This window comes from Mus pahari, chromosome 2 (assembly GCF_900095145.1).
Source record: "Mus pahari chromosome 2, PAHARI_EIJ_v1.1, whole genome shotgun sequence".
NCBI classification, from domain to species: Eukaryota; Metazoa; Chordata; class Mammalia; order Rodentia; family Muridae; genus Mus; species Mus pahari.
In genome coordinates, this window is record NC_034591.1 from 59710408 (window position 1) to 59731639 (window position 21232).

Sequence of the window (21232 nt, forward strand, 5' to 3'; positions counted from 1 at the left end):
ACCTTTAATTGCTTGTATATCTTGTGGAAGATGTGAGTCTCTAGAGATCAAATATTAGTGGGTCCAATCTTGGGACATCTCAGGTGAATTCCCATTTGAAGATGTTGCCACTGAAAAACTGTTCCCATTTAAGACAGCAATGGCCCTGTCGTGCCCTCAAGGCAGACTTCTAAGAGTCCTCTTTGCAACAAAATCTGTTTTGTTTTGTTGACATCTTCCTGGCAGTGAAAGGTGGCAAGATAAAAAGTGTTTTTTTTTTAACTGCCTTGGTCCAAGGCAGTTAACAGGAAGCTTCCCTGCACCTGCCCTTCATCTTCAGCCCAGCGATCTTTATATTTTAACAAGACACATTTTTCTGGTGTCCAACACCTCTGTGGACTCTCCTGCTCCATGGCTCCCGTTTTCCATAGCTCTTTCTGCCTCCAGCACACAGGTCTAAGGGTTCTGTGATTTTGTGGCTGATCCCACCACCCCCAGCCCCACCCTGCTCTTCCGTGCATCCAATCTGATCCTCTTCTTCCAGCTCTCTGGAGCTCAAACTTCCGCTGGTTAATTTAACACAGTGCCTCCTCACCTCCCGCCCTATCGCCGGGTTTTGTTTTATTTCGTTTTGTTTCGTTTACCACTATCTAAAATTGCCTTAGCCGTTTAATTACTTTCTGACTTAGTTCCAAATCGTAAAACTGGTCTTATTATATATTGTGAACTTCCCAGAAACGACTGGCTGGCGAGAGATGGATAGATGAAAGATTGAATGAACAAAGATTGAATGAACAAGTCAAGTGAGAGGAAGGGAAGGGAGGGCGGTGGCTGCTGCGAGCCCATCCTCGGGTCGCGGGAGGAGGGCTCGCCCCGCCTGGCTCGCGCAGCTCCGCGTCGGAACCCGAGAGCCGGGGGAGCGGTTTCCCTGAAAAGAGAGGGAGAGTTTTGTGAGAGCACACAGGAAAGGCCGGGCGCTGGGCGGCGGGCAGCGGTGAGTTCGGGGAGCGAGCGAGGGCCCCTGGGTGTGTGTTGTCGGGGTGTGGGGCGCAGCCGTTGGTGGCTGCGCTGAGCGGGGCGTCCGGGGAACCCGCCTGGCGTCCGGGGATCGGCCACGCGGCTGCTGGCTGCGGCGGGACGGGAGGAGGGGAGATTGGGCCGGACCAGCGTGGCGTGCACGCCCGTTGTCTCTGCGAGTCAGGTGTGCCGGTTCGAGTCCCAGAGCAGTCCCTAACCTGTGACCTCCCTCCCCCCAGTTACTTCACACCTTGGGCTGTGGGGTACTCCGGAACAACAACAACAACAAAAAACCGGGGCCAGTAATATTTGACCCCTAAAGGGTGGGTCGGTTCATTCATTTTATTAGGTTCTGCAGATGTGGATGTCTAGAACGTGCTCCAAGGAGCTCTTTAGTGAGAAAACCCCTTACCTTCCTTGGCGGAAGAGGGTCAGAATTTGGGAGTTTATGGGTTTGGGGAAAGCCCGCTTGGAAGGCAAACGTTAATTTAGGCATAAACTTTGAGATTTTTAACTGATATTAGTGAGAATGAAAATTCTGGCTACTGAGAAGGAAATATACACTGAATGTAGTACATGTTGTGAAGACAAATACGTAAAAACGTACAGATTTTATTCACAACTCCTTCACTGCATAAATTGATGGTGTTTCCCTTTTTCTCTAGTGAAAATGTTAATTGACTTAACCAGGGCCTCACCATCTGTAAAGGACAAAGCTAGGATTTCCTTAGGCACCTGGGCCAGTCCTCTTTGCACACTAGGCTGCCTGCATATTTCCCTCATCTTTTAATAATATAGAAATCATTTAAGACAGGGTGAGCGTGGCTTTGTAAAAAGATAGTCCACTCAGTGTCGTCGATATTCGTTCCATGCCCCTCTCTACTTGGGTGACGTTAGCCGCCCTCATGCATTACCTTCACAGGCGTGAATCCCAATTCTGTACCCTGTGTTCAATTTCTCCTATTTCCAAAAGGCTAAGTCCAGACCTGCTTGTCTTCATTTGAATGTCCCTAGCAGGTGGAACAGTCTAGAGTCTCCTTAACTGCACACTGTTTCCCCACAAACCTACAATATAGATTCAAAGCCTTGAAATCACTTAACAATCCGTTGCCGAAGCACAAAACCTAGCTCGTTTCCTCGTCCTTCACCTCTTGCAATCAGTTGGTCATCAAGCCCTGCCCATTTCTATTTCATAAAGACCTCCAAATCATTTGTTGACACTTGTCTAGAATTTATGGCAGTCACCCCTCGAATGGCTCCCTTTAGATTTACTTTCAGGTTCTGGCAGTCTGTTTTATATTCTGCACCTCAAATATGATTATGTTATTCATCTGCTAAAAAAAAAAAAATCTCAAGTTTTTTTTCATTGTTTTAAACATAACATCCAAAGGCCTTAGTGTGGATTCAAAGCCTTTTCAAATCTCCCCCTTCCCCTGACGCCATCGTTCATCTTAAAACTATTGATTTTTAATGTCTGGTGTATTTGCAACCTCCATTGCAATTATGGTAGTGTTAACTGCTATCTAAAAATCATATGACTACTCTGTTCAGGAATGAAGTAAGCTTTGGGGGAAGGGAGATAATGACCAAGAATATATATTTACAACAAATTTTGTGCATTTTTAAATAAGGTTTAATAAGGACACTAAGGGCTGGGAGCCACTGTTGTAGACGCTGTCCTGTATATATAGTCTATCAATGGTGTTTAGGGCATGGTCATCCCCAAATCGTACATTGGCAGTTGAGGAAACAGTAGAAGCAGGAAGTTGTTGCTGTTCTAACCTGAAGGAGACTTCCTGTATAAGGCTCTCATGTTAGAGGTACCTGTCTGATGTGTGTAGGAAATAGTACTTTTATTTCTTAAGATGAAGGGACACAGAAGAACCCGAACAAACAGACCTTGCTGGTCTTTAAGTCATAGCACCTTGTTCAGTCATGTTTCTGTAGAACTTTCTGCTCTTCATCAAATTGACCACACACAGAGAGATTTATTTCTGAAGGTTGTGTGCCATGAAAACTCACATTGAATAGATGTATATGCTTTTTCCTTGTTAATATGTCTTTTGTTATAAGATTCTTAGTTTTAGTAATGGGTGAGAAGAGAAATGACTTCTTCAGTCTACTACTTACCTGTGTTTTTCAGTATACACACACACTGCCTTCGCATACTTATTAGTTCAGGTTGTTATAACTGGGATGGCTTAAATAACACAAATCATTTCTCACAATGTGCAGACTAGAAGTATGAACCCACGATGGTTGGCACTGGGCATGGTACCCTCTTCCTAGTTCACAAATGGCTGTCTCATTGCTGTGTTTTCAGATGGTTTGGGGATGAAAGGGATGTGACACCATCTGGCTGGTGTCTCTTCTTAGAGGGGTGCTAATCCCATTTATAAGAACAGCATCCTTAGGACCCCATTATTTCTAAGTACTAATACCATTTCAGTGGGAATTAGGGCAGCTACTTTCAAGTTCAGGCCATAGAATATACCTAACTCCTTTACTCTGACTTCTGATCTGCAGGACTCTGGCTCCTTCAGGTCCATCCCAGTTAGGCCCATTTTTCTGAACTCAGGGTAGGTAGATCCTGTTCTCATTCCCCAACGTGTATCTTACGGTGTTGCAGCTTTGCCTGTATGGTTGTATTGCAGTTAGGGATTTAAGATTTCTGAGCATTTGAGAGTGGGACTTATCTTCCCTGCCCTAGCCCTTAACATAGAGTAGGTATGTCTATTAAAGACCTCTTGAATGAATAAGTGATTAGGGTCAGATGAGAGAGGTCAGTAATTATGTGGACCTTTGGGAATTTTCTTTTTCTTTTGTATCAGCCTGGATGGCTTCATTGATGTCTGCAGTGTGGCTTTTTCTTCCTAGGAGATGGATTTTTACCAAAGGAAGTTAAAGAAAGAAATAATTTTTATCTGTTTAGATAATAATTTGTCTTTATTTTAGAAAACTTAGCATTGTGTGTATATATAACAATTGTAAGATGTCATTTAGCACCCTACAACTTAGAGGATATTATGTAAAAGTTCTGCTTTTATTTATTGGTATTTTGATTGGTGGTACTCTTTGATGTAATTGGGGTAACACTAGTTATAAATGCCTTTTACTCTACTAATTTTATTTAACATTGTATTTTGGTTGTTTTTTCTATATCTGTGAAAATTCTTAATTAAAAAAATGAATTACTACATGTCTCACCCACTTAATATATGTTTTGGGATAGCTATTATGTGCCAGGTCTTACTTGATGTATGGGTTCTAGTAGTGACCACAGCCCTGCATTCAGTGGACCTTACTCTAGTCAGATAAGCTGAGTAACATTAATAAATATAAATATCATCAAATGGTGCCATACAAAAACAGAATAAACATATTACACCATTTTATTTTTTTCATGAAGAACTAATTTATCTTCCTTACAGGAGGAGTAGGTATGCGCATCTGTCTTGTATTTTGTCATCAGTGAATATGATAATTTAAAACTTAATTTTATATGTGAATAATAATAGCTCTTTGTAATTTGCATGCCTTTGATTAGTAAATTGAGTATTTTTTTCTTAACTGAGCCACATGCATTGTTTTTTTTTAAGCATGTTCTCCACTGGTTTTCATATTGAAGACCTGGTATTTTCTTCCGTTTTAATAAGCTGTTGCTGGTATTTTGGGTTCCTTATATGTAATAGACAAATACTCAACAATGGTATAGTGGGACAGTAAGAAGACAAACATCAGGGGAAGCCTGGATATTTATTCCCTCCTTTCTGCCCTCCTTCCTTCTCATATGGAGAGGGGAAGGTGGGTGGATACGGAAGAAGGAGAGCCAAGGTAGAGATCTATGAAGAAGACGGAAGCAGAGATTGGTGAGTGGATCAGAAGATGCTGGTGGTGACCAGACAGGAAAGGATGAGAAGAACCAGGGCAGAAGTAGCAAAGAGAAAACAAGAAAGGAAAAGGGAGGGGAGGGGAACCTTAGAGGAGGATTGTAGGATGCTCTCTGATTATCTTGGATAACTTTGTTTTCTTTTTCCGCCTATTAAATCTATAGGAGAAGATGACTGCAGTCTTTAAAACGCTTCGAAATCACTGGAAGAAAACTACAGCTGGGCTCTGTTTGCTGACATGGGGAGGTCACTGGCTCTACGGAAAGCACTGGTAAGTACTGACAGCCCGACGCCATCCGCATCCCACTATAGAAGGATCTGTAGGGCCAGGGTTGAAATCTTGTTCAGCTGCACTTCTTTATAAAATATGGTGATTAAACAAAGCTATTCAAATACAAAGCAAAGGCAGAAGCTTCTTGTAGCCTGTCCTATGTAATTGACTATAGGAAGCATTAGCTGTAACATTCACACATTAATGCATATAGTTGGTGAGGTTGGAAGGACAGCAAGTTTTACTCACTCTATTTGTAATTGAAGAACTTGAGACCAGTTTAGACAAAATAAAGTCCTCTGAGAAGTAAGCAGTAAGCTGAAGTTGTATTGTACGCATCTCTTGGGATCACTTCCTAGTTTTTCTTACTATGGTCTCTATCTGCCATCCCCTCGTTGCTGAATATGTACTGGCTCTGCTTTCTCCATCTCCTGTGACTATCTTCGTCTATTTCATTAGACTGAATTAATTTAAATGAGATCACAGATTAGCATCCTTTGTGTTTGAGTAAAGAATTCAGTGTAATCGTGTTATATCGGTCTTCACACATGGTTAGAGAATAAAGTGCCACATCTTCCATTCTGCCTTTATATGGTAAGATGTAAATGAGCAGAAATTTGTATAAAAATTTAAGATAACCAAAATAATTGTAATCTTTAACCGACCAAGTGCTACCTCTTACGTGTACTAACACAGAAATACAGATATATTCAGTATTGCTTGGCTGAGCAAGGAAGAGTTAGGAATTGTATTAGAATAGTGATCCATACTTGATATTTTTATGAGCATTCTCAGTTTACTGCTCACAGAACATATTTAACACTGTAGTGTGCAGTCTGATTGTAGCTGTGTGGTTCTGTCCTTGCTAAGTATCCTCAGAGCTAAGTACCACATCCTTATAACCTATGTACACACAGCTTAGCACATGTAAGGGAAGGAAGAATATTAACAAACCTTCCCTTCCTTCTACCCTGGGCCCCCAGGGGAGCCTATGTTGTGTTTGCAGGGCCTCTAAGGCCCACTGGTGCCAATGTGGAGACTCTCTAGCCCCTGCTGGGTGAAGATCCAGAGAGCTTACGTGCTCCTTTTTCAGTATGTTTCCAGAGGTCTTCTGATACTCCCTAAAGTCTTAGACTCTTTAAAAGGCCCTTTAGTTCTCCAGCCTGAAAAGTCCTCACTCTGAATGGGGTTTGAAGCAGCCTTTATGTTTGTTTTTGTATGTGGTATAACACAAAGGTACAGCCTCACTGTTTTGCATGTGTGTATGTGGACTGGCAGTGTTATAGAAAGGGATTCTTTCTCTGCTATATGGTCTCTGGGCTTTGTTGAAGGTATTTTGACCATATACGATGGAGCTTTACATCTCGGCTGTCTGTCCTGTCCCAGTGGCCTGTGTATCTCTAGGCCAGAACACATTATTTTGATAACTATAGTGGTATAAGAAGTTGTAAAATTAGGAAGACTCTTCCAACTTTGTTCTTTTTCTAGATTATTTTGGCCATCCAGGGTATTTGAGATTTCTTATCAATTCTGAGATGGCTTTTTCCTATTTCTGCAAAAAGTGCCATTGGGATTTTGATAGGAATTACATGGAACTGTTAGATTGCTTTGTTTTGTGGCCATTTTTAACAGTATTGTCTTCCAGTCCATGAACACAAGATGTCTTGTTTGGTGGTTTTTAATGAGCACATCTCTTTTTTTTTTTTTTTAAAGATTTATTTATTAATTATATGTAAGTACACTGTAGCTGTCTTCAGACACTCCAGAAGAGGGCATCAGATCTTGTTACGGATGGTTGTGAGCCACCATGTGGTTGCTGGGATTTGAACTCCGGACCTTCAGAAGAGCAGTCGGGTGCTCTTACCCACTGAGCCATCTCACCAGCCCATGAACACATCTCTTATCTTACCTAAATTTATTTCTAAATATTTACTCGTTTTGATTTTCTTGTATGGTTGATTTCTTAATTTCTTTTATGTGTTGTTCAATTAGTGCATGGAAATGCAGCTTACTTTGTTAATCCTTCTTTTTTTTCTGGTCTAGCTTTGATGAGGTTGTTTTTTTCTTTTTTTTTTTTTTTTATTTATTTATTATTATTTTCTTTATTTACATTTCAAATGCTATCCCGAAAGTTCCCTATACCCCACCCCCGCCCCTGCTCCCCTACCCACCCACTCCCACTGGTCCTAACATTTTTTTCTATGTGTTTGGGTGAAACCGTTCTGATGTTCTATATAAAAGCTATGTCATCTGTAAAGACAGCTAACTTTCTTCTTTACAATTCATTTTAGATGGATTTTCTTTCTTTCTCCTCCTCCTTTCCCCTTCCTTTCTTTCTCCCTCAACCTTTAATTTGATGGTGCCTTGCTATGTAGCCCAGGCTGGCTATGGACCTAGTATCTTCCTGCCTCAGCCTCCCAAGTGCTGGCATTATAGGTATGTGCCATCACTTGCTTGGCACTTGTATCTTATTTTTCTTCCATACTTTCTCTGACTCAATTCCCCTTCTACTTGTACTGCCTGGCCTTGTAGTCTCTTGTGTCTTCCCCTTAACACAGCTGGAAACATTTCCTCCGATTCCTGCCTTTCAAACTTAAACTTCTCCTGCCCTCTGTCTCTCTTTGCCTCTCTCCTTCTTGTCCTCTGTGACCCCTTCCTTCCCTTTCTTCAAGCATGAGGAAAGAGTTCTCTGCCCGAGGCCCTCGTCTCATGTTGTCATGCTCTCCCTGAATGATCTCAGTTGTACATACTTTTTTTCTGTCCAGTCCCAGGTTTTTGTTCATCTCTATAAAGACCTCTTCTGAGCTCTAGACCTAAGTGTAAGTTCAAGTGCTGTTGGCTTGAAGGAGATAGTCTTGAGTGCCATTGTTTTGTGGCATTTGAACACTTGATCCTCAGTTGGTGGTACTGTTTGGGAGGTGTGGCCTTGCTGGAGGAAGTCTGCCATGAAGGGTGGATTTTGAGGTTTAAAAGACTCACAGCATTTATTGTTTGTTCCCTGTGCTTCCTTCTTGTGGGTCAGGTATGAGCCCCAGCTTCCTTCTTCACTACTGTGCCTTTGTTATGCCATTGTGGACCCTCAATCTCTGGAAGCATTAGCCCAGATTAACTGTTCCTTCTAGAAAATGCATCTGTCGTGATGTTTTATCACAGCAATAGAAAAAAACAATACAAGTACTTATCTTAGGGTACTTCACCGGTATCTCTGACTCAGCATCCTAAAAACAAAAGTCCTCCTGCTCAATCTGCTCCTCAGTTAGTGGACATACTCACTATGTATTTTACTTTCCTAGATATTTGGACATCATCTGTTCTTCCTTACCCACGTTTCTCATGCCCTGTGCATGGATTTAAATGGTTTTAGTCTCCTCCTGTGTTGTGTTTCTTTTGTTTGTCCCCACTGTCCCTATCTTCATCCACACTGCCCTCTCTTCCTGTGTGGATTACTACTAGCTTCCCAGTTTTTTGACTGTTCTGTTTTGTACATCATTGCCATGCTGTTGTTTTGCAAGTGAAGGCTGCTGTTGCTTTTAGCCTGAAATCCCAAATTCTCATCAACATGCTTGAACTTGTCCTCATCTGCATATATGGTAACCTTGCTATATCTTACATTTTAGCATATGGCTTGCAAGTCTTCTTAAGTGATGTAATTATTGTGTTTCAGAATCCCTGGGAGGGCTTTGCATATGGCATTCTTTTCTGGGCAACTGAAGTTTCTCCAAGTCTCAAGTACTGTCCTTTCAAAGAGATCTTCCCTCTCTAATCTAGATTAGGCAGTCTTCCTGCATTTTCTCCATGATGCTATGAACTCTTTCTCTATAGAATACTCATTGTTGTGGGGCCAGTGAGGTGGCTCAGTGGCTAAAGTGCTTGCTATGCAAACGTGAGGAACTGATTTGGGAACCTCAGCACCCACATACAAGTTAGATCTGGCAGTGTGTACCTTTGGAGTTGTAGAGACAGGACAATCCCTGGGCTGACTGGTATCCAACCCAGTCAAAACTGTGAGTTCCAGGTTCTCTGAGAGACCCTGTCACCAGAAAAGAAGGTATAGAATGATAGAGGAAGACACCCAGCATCAGCCTCTCTCCTCTGTGAGTACCTACACAGGTGAGTACACCGACACACGCACGCTCACGCACACATGTGCATGCCTACACACAAAAAAACACATATTGCTATTGTGATGGTTTGCTCTGCTTGTGTCTTCTCCTATCATAATACTATATAGCCTTTGTATTGCATGGCAATATCCCGAAGCCCCTGCACATAGAAGGACTCAATGCACATGTGTTTATTGAGGAGGATGAAAGGATGACACTAAGCAGCAGAGTAGCCACTGCGCTGGCCCCTTCTGAACTCATGTCCAGGCTGTCAAATTCTAAACAAGTAGTGTACTCCATCTATAGGCAGCTTCCTCTTCCATTGCTCACAAATGTATCCTGAAATATTCATGAATTTCTGGTAAATTTCTGCCTTCTCTATACTCAGACAACCTTAGCTCTCATTTTAAAGAGAAAATTAAAAACTACAGGCCAGTTATTCACACACAGACACTTTTGTGTTCTTTCCTTCAGTGAATGAGGCAGCCTTCCTGCTTCCCAGTGACTTCTCCTTTGTACCTGACCCTTGCCATCTGCACCTTCATTTGTGTCCTTAATCTTCAGCTTTTTCCTTGTTGATCAAAATCATTCCAAACTTAAACATGTCTTCTCTAAATAGACAATTCTGTTTGTTTACTGCCCTCCCTGTCTTTTCATTTGTACCAGCTTTTAATGTTTTCCTCTTGACCTTTTCTGCCATTTTAGACTCAGGTTAGTGGAGTTTGGTTTATAGTCCATTGTTTGATTGAGCAGGCCTTTGACCAAGTCATCTTAACTAAGTGAGTACTTTTCAACCTTTACCTGCTACATTCGGCTGGCTGTCTTTGATCTTTTGTAGTTACCTTGGGCTGTCCTTTTGTCTTCTTTGTCTTTCATGCTGGTGTCTTACAGACTGCAAACTTATTTGACGTGTTTTGTAAGTGATCCCCAACCACATGGCTGTTCAGAGGTAAGAGAGAGATATTCTGGGAACGTTGTGTTTCTTTAGACATTTATCTTCTCTTGACACTCCATGTAAATAGAAGAGGTGAGAGGGCATTCACAGCAGATCTGCCTTAATTTTAATTTATCTGTCCAATTTTTATTACCTCCTTTTATTAATCTTTTGACATCACATATTTGTAGGCTTTTTTTTATTGTTCATAGTATTTATGGATTTCTTCTCTCTTGAGAGTTCCATTTATTTTCTCCCTTCTCCCAAGTTTCAAAGAAGAAATTCATTTTTATTTTTTTAAGATTTCTCCTATATAATTTTCCTGCTGAAGGCTGCTGTAGTTGGCAGGAGCAGCAGGAATGGCTCTCAGCGCAGCTCTGGGAGAGCAATTGAAGAGGAGGAAATGACCCCGTGTGCTGAGAGTAAAGAGAGTTTAAGTATTGCTCATTCCTCTCCAGCCGCTCTTACCGAGCCTTCTGGGATCCCCAGGGAAGATTATGTTCCAGGCTGCCTGTTCATCATGTCAGCGGTTTACCTGCAATAGCCTTTCCTACTTTTCCAGCCTTTTAGTAGCAAAGAGCCTGCTGATTAAAAAGTAGCAGAAGAAAGGAAACAGTGTGGTGTGAAAGTTGTCACTGGAGTCAAATAGCAGTAAGACATCCTAGTGGTGTGACCTTGGGCTCTTGAAGCTTTACCTTCTTCAACTGTGGAATGGGCTTAGTTCTATCTCATTGGGTCATTGAAAGATGATAAGATCACTGCAGAGGTCTAGCTTAGTGCATTCTAGACATGCATTCAGTAAATACTCTGAGTAATTTGATGTAATAACTACTTAGTCCTTGGAGAGTTAAAACAAAGTGCTGCTGGTATCTGGGCAATGTGACACGGGATAGCCAGTAGGGCAGGAAGACAAAAGACCTGCCAGATGATTGAAGAAGATCTGAACCCTTTTCTGTTTCTCCTTCCATATGTAATGAGACAATTTGAAAACGTCTACTGTAGGGGCTGAAGAGATGCTCTGTGGTTCCGAGTACTGGCTGCTCTTGCAGAGGACCTGAGATTGTTTTCCAGCACTCACATAGTCTCTCCAGGAGGAGCTGATACTTTCTTCTGGCCTCTGGGTACTATGAATATACATGGCATAGGTACTTACACATATGCATAAGATAAACATAAAATAAACTTTAAGTTACATTCAGCATTAACTTTAGAACAGTAAGGTCCAAGCCATTAAGAACATGAAGATGGACCTGAACCCTGGAGGATCTGCCTGGAAGTCATTGTCTGTAATCACTGGAGACCTTGTCCTAGCTTATTCTGCCTTTGGTCTGTCTCACTGTTTTGGTCATGGAGCTTTGGTACCACTTTTCAACTAACCACTTTGGCTCAGTAATGGTGGCTCTAATCCTGCTTCTTTTTGGCCCCAATTTTCAGTTTATGCCTCTGGCTCCAGACTCCTGGTAGTAGTTCTACTACTGACCCTTGCCTGTGACCCAAATCTCCCTTCTCAAGAGACTGTCTACCATCTCAAGTTGGCTAGAATCCCTGCTATCTTTTCCTGAAGATTTTTAAAATCTCATTCACATTAAGTCCCTTGTTAAGCTTGTAGAGCAAATGATACTGTAGCCATGGTCCTGGGCTCTGTGCTCATTCAATTGTATCGAGACCTTAATGATAATAGCTATCAATCAGTGTTGCTGGGTCTGATTCCCAGCTCTTGGTATTTATGACATTGTTTATTTTACCAAATAATTTGATGATACACTTATTAGTTTCATAGTAGCATGATGGCATGAGATTCATAGCTACATGCAGGTGAAGAACTAGGGACAGTGAGAGCATATCACACTGTTGTTGTAGGTGAGTGACCAGAGGATTTGGGTGCAATTGCCAAGCTATTGAGAAAGAAGAGTCACTTCTCAGAGGCCCCCTACAGTAACATAGTTAAGGTAGAGCCTGGCAATATGAAATTGAACTTCATATTTATCAGCAGTGTCTCAGTTGCTGATCTATGCTGTGAAGAGGCACCATGACCAAGGCAGCCCAGGCACACATAGCACTGGAGAAATAGCTGAGAGCTTATATCTGTTTGAAAGAGGAGAGAGAGGTGGAGGGGGTAGTGGGGAGAGGCTAGCAATGACATAGGCTTTTTGAAACTTCAAAGTCCACCCTCAGTGACACATCTCCTCCAATGAGGCCACATCTCCTAATCTTTCCTAGACAGTTCAAAAACTTGGAACCAACCATTCAAATATGAGCCTTTAGGGGCCATTCTCTTTTAAACCACCATAAGTAGTGGAGCCTTGGGTAACTTCTCCTGTCCATATTACATTCTCTGCCTATAAACTGGAGGAAGTAGACAGTAATAGTACCCTTCTCTGTGAGTTATCATACAGATTTTTCTTAGACTAGAACTTGGTACAAAGAACATTGACAGAAACGACACATCTTTTGTTTTTCCCCTTATGAGGGAAATCTTAAAAAGATGTCATTTTAGTTGGGCTTGAAGACTTAGTAGAGACTGGTAAAGAATGTGAGTAGAGTTGCATGTTTTCAATGGCCTGTGGAAAAGCCAGGTTGTAGGAGGGTTTACATATAAGATACCCGTGTCTGAGCAGCAGTAAAGATCTTAAGGGAGAAGAATATTGTGAACAAGGTAGCATTTTAGAGGTTTAGCCTAGCTTCCTGTGCAGGGTACATTTTAGAAGTTAACTGCAGAGCTATTAAAGGCCTGAAATAGAGGTAGCATGAGGAAAGGAGAGCAAAGGGCAGATATGGAGCTGGGTACTAGGAGTGGCACAGCACTGCAGTCATGAGGCTTCCAGGATTCAGGTTTGCTACCTGTCGGCTTCGTGGCCTTGTCAGTCACTTAAACCACTTAACTCTGAGCCTCGGCTCCTCGTCCCACATGAGGGATAATTATATGTGTTTGGCAGGTGAGTTGCAAGGACTGAATGAGGAGGTGTGGGTCAGCTGTCTTATACTGTGCTTAAATTTAGCTCTCTGCAGACACTAGCTGTTGTTATTGCAAGGTGATTGACTGGGTATTTGGCTGAGGCAGAGGAGAAATCATTTTGTGGCTTCAAGACTGGTATAATTGGTGATGCAGAAAGAAGAAAGTCACCAAGGAGAATTGGTTTGAGGAAGAGGTATTATATTCTATTTTAGGCACACTGAGTTTGAGACCCTGACAGGATAGGCAAAGGGAATGTGTTAGCTGCCAGGTATAAATTATGCATGAGCCACACTTGACTAGACTCGGATTTCTTCCTTTGGTGGAGATTATGGTTTCAGGAGTGTCTTGGGCTTTGGGTCCGAGTGTCTCTGGATGTCTGAAAGCGCATGCTTTACCCTGATATCAGCTCCGAGAGCCTCTGACTCTGTAGGCCATTGTTCAGGTGCTGGCTTCCTCCCCTGTCCAGTTGCCTTGCCAGTGCTGAAGCTAGGGAGTTTACCCCTCGCAGCTTCTCTTTGTTTCAGATCTTGTTGAAATTTTGATAAAGCCATTTGTTTTGCTTTTTAGTCATTTCTAAGTTCATTTTGCATCACCCCATCCCCCACCCCATGCACAGGCTGATGCTGAAATTGGGGTTTAATGGGTTCTATTTAAAGAAGCTCATTTGTGGGCAATTAAATAACATGCTTGTCAACCCAGATGTGATAGGGAATGAGGGAACCTTTTTTTTTTTTTAACTTTTAAATACAATGAAGTTTAATTATATTCCATTTCTTTTCAACTCCTTTTGTTAGATTATGTGGAAAACAGATTCCTTCCTTAAAAAAAAAAATCTATATCTGTACTTTGCTGTATCTAAGTGGGAGAGCTAAGATGGAAGGCAGGAGGTATATTTAAGTTATATTTTGTCTTTTTGGCTTCACATAATTGAGGAAATTTTTATGTTAGTGGTTTTACTTGTTCCAAGGCCTGAACAGAAGGTAATTGCAGCTGATCTTGAGAGTAGCCCTTCCTTAGCAGTAACCAGCACTTCAACTGTGTCATGTTTCAGAGCACCAGTATTAGTAGCTATGAACTTAGTGTTTTCAGGTCAGAGGTTGTCCAGATCTGTCAAGGGGCTTTGAACCTATATTGTGTACCATCTCATGTGGGATTTTTTTTTTTAACAGAGAATTATCAGGTTGCAAGAGAAGGGAGATTTTCTCTCAGCCTCTATGTTCTTGATTACCTTCATAATCCATAATCTCTGAGTAATTTTTTTCATTTCTTCTCTAGATTTGGTTACCTTGCTTATACCTGAGACTCAGTATATATGTACTTTTATGACATTTGCCAATATATAAGGATGGTCATTGGGACCTAGAGAACTAGTGTTTGGTTGCCTAATAGAGTGGCAGAGTGACATTTGTATGGAAAAAGAAATCTGGAATAAGGTGTTTAAATGGATAAAAATGAATGGATAGAAAAATGTACATGTGAGAGAACTGACTCCCAAAAGTTGTCCTCTGACCTCTACATATATGCTATGGCAAATGCACCACACAAACATACGTACACAAATAAATATTAAAAATGAATTAGGAGTAGAAATATTACACACACGCACACACACACAAAGCTAGAGGACAATGGATGCTCTCTAATGGTAGGTGAAACATTCTCTAATGGTGGTATAACACATAGACCTACACAGAAATGTAGCCACCAGTCAGAGATGGACCCCTATACAGAATATAGAGAATTCGGTCTGATTATTTGTGCTTCCATGACTATCAGAATGGTGGGCTAGGAAGAAACATTGGTTTCTAGTGTGGACTTGGGTCTAGAAAAAAAAAAAAAGGAAAAGAATAATTTCATATTCTAAGGAAAGAAAAGTCTTGCAGATAGTCCTTTCCATTTCTCAGTGTACAGACTTGTGTGTGTGTGTGTGTGTGTGTGTGTGTGTGTGTGTGTAGTGGGGGACAGAGACTGCAGAAGCCTCTTCTGGCTAATGAAAAGTTCTATAGAGCAGGCTCACAGGACAGGCTAGTCATGAGACAGACCCCTCAAGGATAGCATCTTTTGTTAAATCATTTCCTATTCTGAGCTGGATGGGGAGCAGGCATAAGGAAAAAACCTGAGAAACCAAGAGTTCCTTGAAGCATTCCCGAGTAATAGCTTGTTCTGTACACGTGTGGAAAAGTGACTGAGCTGAGAATATTGGGGAAAGGTGGTTTGGGAATTCCTTATTTCGGAGTGTGAACCGATCAAGCTGCTTGGAACAGCCTTTGGAGTGGTAGAGTTGAGGCCTCTGTCTTGGGAAGAGGTCATTTGTTGCCTGATAAATACTACTGAATTATTCAGAGGTTGGGAAAGATTTATGGGCTTTTCCCTAAGCCCACTTGCAGAAGAAAGACTATAATAGCACTCCAGTACCAGTGCAGGGAGAAAGTGTGAAGTGGGTGACTGATGAGCAGTGGACAGGACTCTGTTACTGCTGAAAATATCTAGAAAGTGACAGGAGTATCAGCAGAAGCTACGGCAGGCCGAGAAACAGGGTGTTTCAGTTCTAGTGCTAAGCCTCCAGTCACTTCTTTCTTTATTTTTATTTTTATTTTTATTTTATGTATGTGAGTACACCGTCACTGTCCTCAGACACATGAGAAGAGGGCATCAGATCCCATTACAGATGGTTGTGAGCCACCATGTAGTTGCTGGGAATCAAACTCGGTACCTCTGGAAGAGCAGTCAGTGCTCCAGCCCCTCGAGTCACTTTCTAACAGTGTGCATGGCCACAGGCCAGAGGTTACCTCAAACTAGGTCAGTTAGTCATTTTCCAGGCGCTCAGGGGTTGAGAAAACCGCCTAAGTGAACATTCTGCAGTCTTTGGGGGATAGGGGCCGAGGTGGACCTCTGTATGTCCTCTTTGTATGTCATTACAAGATGAGAATCACCTCCCACAGTGACTTTTGTTACTAGGAGGGTGCTGTTATACCCTTTGATTGATGGGGTTGGATGTATGGAGGCATTGTAAAGGATGGGCTACATCGTTTTTAAGAACATTTCCAACCTTAGCGTTTCAGATGTCTAGGAAATGAGACTTGGGTTTCGACACCATTGCCAAAAGTATTTGCTCCGGCTGCGGTTTGCCTTTCCTGCTTTGGCAAAGAAACAAAGAGTAAAATCAGGGCCTGTAGACCTAAATATTACTCTCAGTATTCAGGAGTTCATGTTTTGGCAGTGAGCAAACCCAAAAAACTCTTTGAATCACAAATCTCATTCAGTAAGTGGGTTCACACATTTTGGCAAAGGCTTGTTGGAAGTGTTTTTAGTTCATTGTTGAATACCTTCCTGCAGGCTTCTTTCTCATTCCCTATGTAGCTCTTGTATTAAATTCATTGAGTTCTATACACTTATTATTATTATTATTATTATTATTATTATTATTATACCACTCTCTCCTCTCTTCCTTCTGTTTTAGCAAATAATAATTCTTGAGGAAACTGCTTTTGCTTTTCTTTATATTGTTATTTTAAAATGTCTCTTCTACTGTTAAATTAAGCCACCAACTAAAAAGCTACTGACCACCTTTGTGCACTTTTCCCTAGTCCAGAGGCTGCCTACACATTTGCAGGTCGTTTGTTAACTTTCTTGTTCTTTACCCATTTTCACTCAGCAACACAGCTGTAGTGGGCTTTGATGCCAGCCATCACCTATATGGCTCCTTGTTTTCTCTTATATAGTTTTATTGTATTGAAGTGAAGACATTTGGCACAGTATATATCAACAATATTGCCTTCCTTTATACAACTTCAGGACTATAGAGATTTCTGTATCATTTTGTGCTTGAGAAAGTTGAAAAGATATAAATTTCCTTGGTGTCCATCATAGGGAGGCCCAGGAACATGGAAAGATGCTATCCATAAAAACAGAGATACTAGAGTGGAGGACCTCATATCCTTTCAAGCATTTGAATTGTTCCCTTGGCATTCTAACCTGTCACACTGACTTTTTTGACCTAGTCAGCCATCGTTGGGAAGAGATGCCCCTTGGTCTTGCAAGCTTTATATGCCCCATACAGGTGAACGCCAGGGCCAAGAAGTGGGAGTGAGTGGGCAGGGGAGCACGTGAGGGGAGGGTGTAAGGGACATTCAGGATAGCATTTGAAATGTAAATGAAGAAAATATCTAATAAAATAAGTTAAAAAAAAAAAGAACTGAACATTTTTTAGGAAGGAAAGCTAGACTATTCTTCCCAGTAGGCTGTGCTTCCCTGTGCTGGATCAAAGCTTCATCTCGTATTCCCAAGTGATGTGGGCACTGTTCTCTCACAGGTCAGGTCCGTGCAGTAGCCTTCACCTCCTTGGGACGGAGTCTAGGTCATGAGGAAGGGGTTGGACCATGTAATCGGGAAACACTCTCCCTCTAGTCTGGCTAAGGTGCACTGCTTGCATTGCTGTGATTTTTTTTTTTTTCTCTATCCTTCCTTCTCCATCAACAAGAAGTGAGTGCAGCCCCTGGCACTGTGATGACTAATTATTTTAGGAAACCTGAGTAAGTTACCGTGGTTGCTGTAAACATCTAAACTTGAAATCTGTTTTGTTCAAAGCAAAGACAGTGTTTGCATGCACCAAGGGAAAACTGGTGGCAGAAATTGCTGAACAATTTGCTTCTAACTGTAGTGGGAAATATCCTTTTTGGGAAATACGATGGATCAATGTAATTTTTCTCTTCATGTAAAGCTGTTATTGAAGTAACAACTTATCTTATTTTGCAGTCCTAAAGTAATAATAAAACATTTATGGCTTGGAATAAATTGAGAGCATCCTATTACCTGTAGTAGAAGGCAAGTTCACATTCTTTTAGAGCCTCAGGCAGTAACATCAGCAGATTTTTTTTTTTTTTTCATCCTTATTTTCTAATCCAGAAGCTTCTAATTTCTTTGTGTCAAAGAGCTTCCATTCTGGTTCAAGGGACCCTTTCTGATATGACTACATTTTGGAGAACCTCTTGTAAATTGTATTTATCATTAGTGCCCAGTAGGGACTATGCTGTATAGCAAGAACATGGGCTGCCAGTTGATGTACAGTCGGTTTTCTATGTTTGGTAGCTAGGTCTCTGACCCACATTCAGACTCTTGATCCATTACGTATGTAGAATTTTCTGACACTGGAACAGTTCTCGGGCTTAGTGGTTTACAGAAAGAAACTCATTGCTTTGGTTTTTTTAAGAGTACCAGTTGCAGCCAGGAGTGGTGGCGCATGCCTTTAATCCCAGCACTTGGGAGGCAGAGGCAGGAGGATTTCTGAGTTCGAGGCCAGCCTGGTCTACAAAGTGAGTTCCAGGACAGCCGGGGCTACACAGAGAAACCCTATCTTGAAAAACCAAAAAAAAAAAAAAAAAAAGAAGAGTACCAGTTGCATCCTGTTCTTCGTGTGTATGCTCACACAGCCTGAGGTCCTTCTGACCGGCCGCATTCCCATGACCACATGTGTATGCTCACATACAGCCTGAGGTCCTTCTGACCGGCCGCATTCCCATGACCATGTGTGTATGCTCACATACAGCCTGAGGTCCTTCTGACCGGCCGCATCCCCATGACCTGTGTGTATGCTCACACAGCCTGAGGTCCTTCTGACTGGTCGCATTCCCATGACCACGTGGGGTTTTCTTCCTTGTCCTTGGCTACACTGGAGAGCTGTCTCAGATGATCTGCTGGTTCAGGATTGTCAGGTACTCAGACAAGAATAACCTTCAGCTTTCCTTCAAGGACGAAGTATGCCTTCTGAACACAGTGAGTCAATTTTCCTGTTCAAACATTTGCTACTTATTTATTAACAAGTATTCATTGAGTTCCCACTGTCTGCAAGAGTCTGGGCTGTGGGTTGTATAGGAGAAAGTACTGGCAAATTATCCTTTATTTAAATAAGTTATTTTAAAGGAAGGCAAGATGAGTAGTTTCAAGTGATTGGTTGAAAGCAGGGGTGGTTTTGTATTTTTTTTCCTCCAAATTTGTATTAGTTGATTTTCATAACTATGATTGAAATAGTGGACAGAAACAACTTACAACAATGGACAGAAATCTTATTTCAACTCACTGTTTCATATGGGTTACAGTGTCTCCTGCTCGGGAAGGCATGGTAGAGGGAACATGTGAATGGATTAGAAGGCAAAAGAGTGCAGGCTGGAACCAAGGACAGAATCTCCTTCAAAGGCTGACCCCATAGTGTCCCTTTGGTCAGTTAGGCACTACCTCCTAATGTGCTATAGCTTTCAAAACAGCACCACAAGCTGGGGACGGAGTGTCTGAAACACAGACCTGCTAGAGATATTTCAGATTAAAACATAATATTTGGGGAAAGATAAAATGACCAAATACTTGGAGGTCTGAACTCTAGTACCTTTTAGGAGAAGCAAAACATGAAATATAAAAGTAGTATTAAAGGGAATGATGGGAAATAAGGAAAATTTAACCCTTCCATTGGTTATCTACCAGAGCTTTCACTTTGTCTTCCTTCCTTCCTTCCTTCCTTCCTTCCTTCCTTCCTTCCTTCCTNTTCCTTCCTTCCTTCCTTCCTTCCTTCCTTCCTTCCTTCCTTCCTTCCTTCCTTCCTTCCTTCCTTCTTTACTTCATTTTTTTCTTTTATTGAAGATAGATTCCTTTCTCATACAATATATCCTGATTATAGTTTCCCCTCCCTCTACCCTTTCTATTTCCTCCCCACCCCCTCTCCTCTCTGGATCTACTCTATTTCTGTCTATCAGTCTCTGTGAGCTCATAAGCACTTCGATTAGTTGATTCAGATGACCATGATTTCCTGGGGTCCTCCATCCACTCTTTTCTCTCTCCTCTTCTTTAGAGTTCCCTGAGCTCTGAGGGGAGGGATTGGAGGGAGACCTCCGATTTAGACTCTCTGCATACTGTCTGGATATGGGTCTCTGTGTCTGTTCCCATCTATCTGCTGCTGGAGGAAGCCTCTCCAATGATGCCTGGCTAAGGCTCTGATCTAGGAGTATAACAGAATATTACTAGGAATCATTTTATTGGTTTTTGTTTGGTTGGTTGGTTTTTTCGAGACAGGGTTTCTCTATGCTGTCCTGGCTGTCCTGAAACTCACTCTGTAGACCAGGCTGGCTTTGAACTCAGAAATCCACCTGTCTCTGCCTCCCAAGTGCTGGGATTAAAGGCGTGCGCCACCACCGCCCCGTGTTTGTTTTTAAGATCAGTCAAGTTTGGGTTTACCTTAGGTTGCTGGGATGTCTAGTTTTTGGTTCTTAGTTATCCAAGCAGTGTTGGGGTGTGGGTTCCTTGTGGAGTGGGTCATAGGTCAAACCATACATTGGTTGGTTATTCCTACAAGGTCTGTGCCACCATTGCTCTAGCATATTATTCAAAGATAGGTCACGGGTTTTGTGGCTGAGTTGGTGTTCATGTTTCTTTTTCTGTAGCCTACAGAGTACCCTTCTATACTTGAGACTAGACTGTAGGGGTAAGGGCTCCATGTAGGCACCAGTTCAACTTCTCTATGTTCAGTGAGGTGCGAGGGTGACAGTGGCAATACCCCATCCCATGATAGTTTGCAGCGAGCAGCCTTTTTCTTAACAACAGCCTGGGTTGTTTGGGGATTTCTGTGGGAGCCTCTTGGCCAACAACTCAATTGAATGTTCCCTAATCCCACCACTGGAAGTCTCACCTGGCTACAAGAGATAGCCAATTAAGACTTTATATTCCCCGTTACTAGGAACCTCCATTAGGATCCCCTTCATAGAGTATAGAAAGTCTCCACTGTACTAGGTTTCCATACCACCCTTCAAGTGTCATCTTTCCCCAAACTCTCCCTCCATCTCATCTCTCCCCTTACCTGATTCCCTGTCAAATCCCTATGAACTCTCAGCCCACCCAGAAAGTCTGTTCTAATTACTCCTCTCAGGGAAATTCCTGTACCCCCCTAGATCCCTCCTCTTTACCTAACCTCTCTTGAGTCTGAATTGTAGCTCTGTTATCGTTTACTCAATGATAAGTGAATATATACCATATTTATCTTACTAGGTCTGGGTTACCACTCAAGATGAATTTCTCTAGTTCTATCCATTTGCCTACAAA

General features: G+C 41.9%; 1 protein-coding gene across 1 annotated transcript in view; it reads left to right on the forward strand.

Moving 5' to 3' along the window:
- The first annotated feature begins 901 nt into the window (after positions 1 to 901).
- Positions 902 to 21232, forward strand: part of Agk (acylglycerol kinase) — a 76615-nt gene continuing 56284 nt past the window's right edge. The window contains exons 1-2 of the mRNA XM_021190579.2: positions 902 to 973; positions 5051 to 5157. Coding sequence (XP_021046238.1) covers positions 5057 to 5157 — 101 coding nt within the window. The 5' untranslated portion in view covers positions 902 to 973; positions 5051 to 5056. The remainder of the gene's footprint in view (positions 974 to 5050; positions 5158 to 21232) is intronic.